Raw genomic sequence first — 7,912 nt, 5'->3', positions numbered from 1 at the left:
CTGGAGCCATTCAATAAACAAATTGTTCAACGAAACAAGAGCATGAGATGCAGCCACCTCTGGGGCGGGGCGGCTGGTGACACAGGGACCCCTTGCCCGGCGCTGAGATGCAGCCACCTCTGGGGCAGGGTGGCTGGTTATCTAGTGCGACTGTTACACCTCCAAGTAACTGAGGTTGCTGAGGGTGCCGTCATCCCATGAGACCTCCACCATGCTGTGGGGCGCCAGCCCCAAAAAACTGCCTGACTCAGCACCCATGTGGATCTTGGCTGGAATCTGGGTTGCTGATTAAATCTCAGAGCAGAAGGTGCTGGGAGCCAGGACTCCTGGGTTCTCTCCCTGGCTCTGGGAGGGGAGTGGGGGCTGGTGGGTCAGAGCAGGGGGGGCTGGGAGCCAGGATGCCTGGGTTCTCAAGGCTGGTTCTGTTGCTGCTGTGTTTGCGTCTCAGTTAGCTGTTGCAGATCCGGTTTGCTGGCTAGTCCTGGGTGGCGTCCCCAGCTAATTAACACTGGAACTAATTATGATTCTGACAGCGGCATTTGGTGGAGCAGATACACCCCACAGTGGGTGTGGGGGCAGTGAGTCAAGTTCTCCTGGTTGTGATGTGGTTGTGGAATTTTTTGTTTTTTGGTGCAATTAAAACTAAAATCCAGCCTGGCTAGAAAGTCCTTGTGTCTAGGTGAAGAGAACACAGGCGTCCGGGAGGGCAAGAACCCCAGACTCTGGGAGAGAGAGAAACAAGGCATCTGGGAGGGAGAGAACCCCAGATTCTGGGGGGAGAGAGAACCCAGGTGTCCAGGAGGGCGAGAACCTCAGACTCTGGGGGAGAGAGAACCCAGGCATCCAGGAGGGAGAGAACCCAGACTCTGGGACAAAGAACCCAGCTGTCCAGACCCAGGTGTCTGGGAGGGAGAGAACCCCAGATTCTGGGGGAGAGAGAACCCAGGTGTCCGGGAGGAAGAGAACCCCAGTTTCGGGGGGGAGAGAGAACCCAGGCACCCGGGAGGGAGAGAACCCAGACTCTGGGACAAAGAATCCAGCTGTCCAGACCCAGGTGTCTGGGAGGGAGAGAACCCCAGATTATGGGGGAGAGAGAACCCAGGTGTCCGTGAGGGAGAGAACCCAGATTCTGGTGGGAGAGAACCCAGGTGTCTGGGAGGGAGAAAACAAACCAGGTGTCCGGGAGGGAGAGAGAACCCAGGCATATGGGAAGGAGAGAACCCAGGCATCCGGGAGGGAAAGAACCCAGACTCTGGGACAAGGAACCCAGGTGTCAGGGAGGGAGATAACCCCAGAATCTGAGGGGAGAGAGAACCCAGGCGTCCGGGGGGAGAGAACCGCAGACTCTGGGAGAGAGAGAACCCAGGCGTCCAGGAGGGAGAGAACCCCAGAATCTGGGAGGGAGAGAACACAGGCGTCCGGGAGGGAGAGTATCCCAGACTCTGGGGGAGCTGGAACCCAGGCATCCAGGCACGACTGAGAATCTGCAGTTGCCCCAACACGCTCCCCACATGTCAGCTGCGGTGGGTGGATTCACAAACCGACACGTACACACACACTGAGTCACATGCCCAGACGTGGTGACACACACGGAGACCCTGGATGCACAGACACACCTGTCCCGGACTGGCCAGGGGGGGGTGCGGGACCAAAGACGGGCTAAGCGTGAAAGGAAGAAAGAATGAAAGAACACAAGAAGGACAGAACAGATGAATGTGAGGGGAACAATGAAAGGATGAATGAAAAATGAGAATGAACCAATGAGAGAATGAAAGAAGAGACAAGGGAGAATGAAACAATAAAAATATTTTAAAAGATGAACGAAGGAGAGAACGAAGGAAGAAACGAAAAGATGAGTGTGAATGGAAGATTGAGAAAACGAAAGAGGATTGCGAATGAAAAAATCAGGATAAAAAAAGGAAAGAGGCGGGTGAACGAAAGAATGGAAAAATGAAAGAATAAATGTGTGAACAAAAGAATGAGAGAATGGAGGAACAAATGAAGACGAGTGTGAATGAAAGGAATGAGAAGAGAAGTGGGAAGGAGAGAAGGAGGGAGGAAGAAACAGGAGGAAGGAGGGAATGGAGAAGCAGAGGGAAAGGAGGGAAGGAAGAAGTGGAGCAGAAGGAAGAAGCAGAGGGGGAAGGTGGGAAGGAAGGAGTGGAGGGAAAAGAGGGGTGCCTGAGTGGGAAGGAGGGAATGAAGAAGTGGAGGGAAGGAGGGAGCAGAGGGGAAGGAGGGAAGGAAGAAGCAGACGGGGAAGGAGGGGAGGAGGAATCAGAGGGGGAAAGAGGGAAGGAAGAAGCGAAGGAGGAAGCAGAGGGGAAGGAAGAAGAGGAGGGAAAGGAGGGAGGAGAGGGGTGCCAGAGTGGGAAGGAGGAAGTGGAGGGGGAAGGAGAGAAGGAAGAAGCGGAGGTGGAAGGAGGAAGTAAAGGGGGAAGGAGGGAGGAGAGGGATGCCTGGGGGGGGAGGAGGTAATGGAAAAGTGGAGGAGGAAGGAGGGAAGGAGGGAGCTCAGGGGAAGGAGGGAAGAAGGAAGCAGAGGGGGAAGGAAGAAGCGGAGGAGGGAGGAGAGGGGGAAGGGGGAATGGAGCAGCAGAGGGGGAAGGAGGGAGGAGAGGGGGAAGGCGGGAATGGAGCAGCAGAGGGGGAAGGAGGGAGGAGAGGGGAAGGGGGGAATGGAGCAGCAGAGGGGGAAGGAGGGAGGAGAGGGGAAGGGGGGAATGGAGCAGCAGAGGGGGAAGGAGGGAGGAGAGGGGAAGGGGGGAATGGAGCAGCAGAGGGAGAAGGAGGGAGGAGGGGGGAAGGCGGGAATGGAGCAGCAGAGGGGGAAGGAGGGAGGAGAGGGGGAAGGGGGGAATGAAGAAGCAGAGGGGGAAGGAGGGAATGAAGAAGCAGAGGGGGAAGGAGGGAGGAGGGGGGAAGGCGGGAATGGAGCAGCAGAGGGGGAAGGAGGGAGGAGAGGGGAAGGCGGGAATGGAGCAGCAGAGGGGGAAGGAGGGAGGAGAGGGGGAAGGGGGGAATGAAGAAGCAGAGGGGGAAGGAGGGAATGAAGAAGCAGAGGGGGAAGGAGGGAGCAGAGGGGAAGGAGGGAAGGAGGAAGCAGAGGGGGAAGGAAGAAGCGGAGGGGGAAGGAGGGAGCAGAGGGGAAGGAGGGGAGGAAGAAGTGGAGGGGGAAGGAGGAAATGGAGAACCGGAGGGGGAAGGAGGAAGCGGAGTGGGAAAGAGGGGAGAAGAAGGGAGGAGAGGGGTGCCCGAGGGGGAAGGGGGAATGGAGCAGCAGAGGGGGAAGGAGGGAGGAAGAAGGGAGTGGAGGGAGGAGAGGGGGAAGGAGAGAGGAGGAGAGGGGGGAGGAAGAAGCGGAGGCGGAAGGAGGGAGCAGAGGGGGAAGGGGGGAATGGAGCAGCAGAGGGGGAAGGAGGGAGGAGAGGGGGAAGGGGGAATGGAGCAGCAGAGGGGGAAGGAGGGAGGAGAGGGGGAAGGGGGGAATGGAGCAGCAGAGGGGGAAGGAGGGAGGAGAGGGGGAAGGGGGGAATGGAGCAGCAGAGGGGGAAGGAGGGAGGAGAGGGGGAAGGGGCGGGACAGAGGTGCCCGAAGGGGAAGGGAACAGAGACTGCAGGACGCGGGGAGCCGGCGGTCGCCGCAGTGGGGACGGGGACCGAACTCGCGAACCGGGCGGGGCTCAGAGATTGGCCCCGCCCCCCAACAGCTGCTCCCTCCCTATAAAGGGGCCGGGCTCCGCTCAGCCTGCCGGTGGCTGCACTTCCTGGCAGAGGCGGAGACCGGTGGTGAGAGACGACCCCCAGCCCCCGCCCAGGTACCCGGACAGGGAAAGAACCCAGGCTTCCGAGCGGGAGGGGAGGGGAGGAGAGAGGACCCGGGTATCTGTCTGGGAGCGACGGAGAGAACCCAGGAGTCCGAGGGAGAGAGAAAGGAGGAATCGCCCTCGCCCCGTAGTCTGGACAGTGGGAGGGAGGGAGCGGAGAACCCAGGCGTCCGGGAGAGAAGCAGAGAACCCAGGCGTCCGGGAGAGAGTGAAAGGACCCCCCGCCTCCCCACCTACCCCAGTGCCTGGACAGAGGGAGGGAGGGAGCGGAGAACCCAGGCGTCCGGGAGAGAGCGAAAGGACCCCCCCACCTCAGCAGCCTGGACAGAGGGAGGGAGGGGAGAACCCAGGCGTCCGGGAGCAAGAGCAGGATAGGAACCCCAGGAGCAGGCAGACAGAACCCTGGCGTCCGGGAGAGAGAACCCCACCTCCCGCCGTTGGCCGGGGTGGGGGGAGGACTCCGCAGCCCTCACGCTGTCTATCAAACCCTTCCAGGTGCTGGGATGGGGGAGGAAGAGGAGGAGAGGAGGCAGGTGCCGACTGAGGGGGGTGACCCCCCGGGTGCCCCCAGGCTGCCTGTGGGCCCCATCACCCTGAACGTCGGCGGCAAATTTTACAGCACCACGCTGGAGACCTTGACCCGCTTCCCCGACTCCATGTTGGGGGCCATGTTCCGGGGCCCCCGGCCGGCCCACACCGACCGGCGGGGCCACTACTTCATCGACCGCGACGGCAAAGCCTTCCGGCACATCCTCAACTTCCTGCGGCTGGGCCGCCTGGACCTGCCCGAGGGCTACTCGGAGCTGGCCCTGCTGCGGGCTGAGGCGGACTTCTACCAGATCCGGCCCCTGCTGGCCGAGCTGGCCCGGCTGGTGGCCGAGCGCCGGCAGCGCCGGGCCAACGCCGTGCTCCACGCCGACGTCGACTGCCAGGAGCGGCTGCTGCACTTCACTGTCCGGTGCGGGCCGCAGAATTACGGCCTCAGCACCTGCCCGCTCCGCGTCTTCACCGCCAACATCTTCTGCACCGACGGGCAATTCTTGGAGCTGCTGGGCGGCCGGCTGGGCCGAGCTGGAGACGCCGGGGGAGCTGGTCGCCAGCTGAGCGATCTTGCCAATGCTGAATCCAACCACCGGCTGGGCATGGCCGGGGATGGGGAGTCTGTTGCCGCCCGAGAGGAGGGATCTGCTCACCCATCCGTCTCTACGGAGGAGGGGGAAGCCCGGAGCCGGCACCACCTGCGTCTGGAGTGGGCCCCGCGGCCCCTGGAGCTGCCTGAGGTGGAGTACGCCAAGCAGAAAGTGCGCCCTCTCCAGATGGCGTCACCGGATGGGCGGGAGGTCCTCACGGCGGCGGAGTTCCTGGAGGAGGTGCTGAAGACAGCCCTGGACCAAGGCTTCCGGGTGGATTCGGTCTTCCCTGACCCGGAGGACATCCTCAACTCGCGTTCGCTGCGCTTTGTCCGCCACTGACCACATGGAGGGGGCAGAAGAACCAGCTGGGGTACAAGGGACGGGGGGGGGGCTGCTCTCACCTGACCACAGTGGTGAACGCTGGTAAGTGACCGGGATTGGAGATCTCAAGAGATGGTGGTTGGTGGCAGTAAGGGGATAGAGGTAGATGGGAATGGTGGTTGGGGAGCCATTGGTCTCCTTGCGCTGTAATGGGGCATGCCGGCAAGGGGGTGTGTGGATTGGTGCATGGATGGTGCGGGGGGCGATGGGATGGGGAAGGTTGCTAAGTCTGGATGGATCCTGAAATGACGACTGGTGGTAGGAAGGGGGTGGTGGGGCTCTAGATGAAACCATCTGTCATGGTGGTAGATGGGATGGGGAGTGGGGGGGCTGGCTGGTGATGGGTGCTGTCCCTGGATGAAGTGGCAGGTGAGGTGAGGGTGGATTGGTGGTAGGAAGGGGGGTGGGAGTAGATAGGTGGTGGGGGAAGGGAGAAAAGGAGTAGGTGAGAGCTGGGGATGGACTTCCTGGTGGGTGTTGGGGTATGAAATAGGATCCTGACTGGTGACGTTGGTGGCAGCAAGAGGATAGTGGGGTTGGTGAGGTGGGGAACAGGGAGGGTGACTGCTGGGGCGAGGCAGATAGGCTAAGAGGGGGTGGAGAGGTCCATTAGTGGAGGTTGTTGGGGGGCAAGAAAATCACTTCTGGTGGTAGGAAGGTGATGGGGGTAGATGGGATTGGGGGGGCAAGGAGGGTGGGTCCTGGAATTGGGGGGAGGGGGAGGCAGGGAGGTGGGAGCAGTGGCTGGATCCCAGGCAGGAAGTGGTGGGGGGGGGGGGGGATAGTTTCTCCCCTATATCTTGGTGTTAGCAGTGGGATACTTGCAAGTCTATAGTGTGTTTGTGGGGAGGCATTGTGGCAAGAAGCCCTGCAACTCCCTGAATGGCCATTGGGGGTATTTGGCATTGGATAACTCATAACCACACCCCAAATCCTGGGTTTTGGTGGGTGGGGCAAAGTGTGATTTTTTTTTTTTTTTTTTTTTTTTTTTTGGGGGGGGGGGAGGTGGCGTGGCTTTCCTTCATTTACCTCTGAGCATCGGGGTCCCCCTGGATATTTCTGGGGAGGTCCCTGGATTTATTATGAGAGGGTGAGTATGGGGGAGGGCTCTGCTTATATAGAATGGATCATTGTCTATTTTGGGGGTGCTGGCAAGGGTACCCTTTATTTTGGTAGGGTCTCCTGACTTTCATGGGCAGGCTGTGTATGTTTGGGAGGGGGACTGACTTTCTCCAGGAGGTGAATGGATCCTGCCTCACAGATATGGGGTGCTGGGGGGAGTCCCCCCAACGCCTGGGGGGAGGGAAATAGGGCTGAATCCGTCTCTCGCTTCGGACAGGCCTGGACAACAAAGCTGGCTTTGTACCCTGGTGCCTGGTATTATAATGCCCTGCTTTGTTATGGGGAGTGGGGGCCAGTGGGTTAGAGCAGGGGGGGCTGGGAGCCAGGACTCCTGGGTTCTCTCCCTGGCTCTGGGAGGGGTGGGGGGGCAGGACAACTGTGTTTTAATCCTCACCAATTCCTCTCGCTCTCTCCCTTCCGGCTCCTTTCCAGAACCGATTCTCTGCCTCCCAATGGGTCCTGCGTCTCCGTTGCTGCCCTGGGTTTTGGGGAGCGGAGCCCAGCCGGGGTCCTGACCCACTTCCCCCACAGCTGGGAAATGAAGACCCTGGGATCGGAACCAGCCCCCCGACCGGCGGGGGGTGGGTCACAAGGGACTTCCAGCTGCCCCGCCCAGAGCTTGAGCTGCTGCTTGTGGGGGGCAAGGAGGGGAGGGTGGTGACCTTTTGGGGTGACTTATTGATTAATGCCTGTATCTGCACTTTAAGGTTATGTTGCTATTGTATGTTTCATTCCCCACCCCCATGGCCCTACCTCCCCCCCCCCCCTGCATGTATGGGGGCAGCTGGGAGCCGGACTCCTGGGTTCTCTCCCTGGCTCTGCAAGGGGAGTGGGGGTTAGGGGGTTAGAGGAGGGGGGGCTGGGAGCCAGGATTGCACCTTTTAGCGTTTCAGAGATCTGTTGGGTAGCGTGGAGAGGGAAGGGGTAGGCCGCCGCTGGGCCCCCCTCCCCCCACAAAAAAACCCACCCATCTCTGGCAAAGCCAAGTCGCCTGTGTCCGGTGTGGGACTTGGCTATGGCTGTCTCTGTAAGAGGGTGGGACTTTCCCCGGCCGGGGGCAAGGCCTAGGAGCTTGGGGAATTGCAAGTGGGGACCCAGGAAGGGCCCTCGTGCGAGCGGGAGATCTTGGCACGAGTCATCTGCCCCTCGTGTATTTGCACGGACCTGGCTCCCTGGTGCATTTGCAGACCCCCACTGAGTGGGTCTGTGCCCATGGGGCCTCCGTCCGTTTGAACGAGTGGCTTTGCACCCACATCTAGCGGTGTGGGGCCAAAGGGCTTGGGGCTGCTGAGTGCCCGCTAACGTGGGGGCCGGGCCCCTTTGCACACGTGTCTGTAACCTCTATCCGTGCAAAGTTGCGTGGAACAAAGCAATGTCCTGAAGGCGGTGGTGTGGGAGTTGGCTTTTTTCTGGTGTGTGTGTCTTGCCCCCTCAGCCCAGGGCTAGAAGG

At 60.5% G+C, this 7,912-nt stretch overlaps 1 protein-coding gene across 1 annotated transcript; it reads left to right on the top strand.

Annotated features, from left to right (window-relative positions):
• The first annotated feature begins 3,714 nt into the window (after window positions 1-3,714).
• KCTD11 (potassium channel tetramerization domain containing 11) lies at window positions 3,715-7,875 on the top strand. Its single transcript, XM_054005504.1, has 3 exons — window positions 3,715-3,817; window positions 4,322-5,382; window positions 6,895-7,875. The coding sequence occupies exon 2, from the start codon at window positions 4,330-4,332 to the stop codon at window positions 5,296-5,298; it is 969 nt and encodes a 322-aa protein (XP_053861479.1). The 5' UTR covers window positions 3,715-3,817; window positions 4,322-4,329; the 3' UTR covers window positions 5,299-5,382; window positions 6,895-7,875.
• The last annotated feature ends 37 nt before the right edge of the window (window positions 7,876-7,912 follow it).

The sequence above is a fragment of the Malaclemys terrapin genome, chromosome 15 (genome assembly GCF_027887155.1).
Source record: "Malaclemys terrapin pileata isolate rMalTer1 chromosome 15, rMalTer1.hap1, whole genome shotgun sequence".
Taxonomy (NCBI): domain Eukaryota; kingdom Metazoa; phylum Chordata; order Testudines; family Emydidae; genus Malaclemys; species Malaclemys terrapin.
This window is presented reverse-complemented; position numbering and strand designations above follow the sequence as displayed.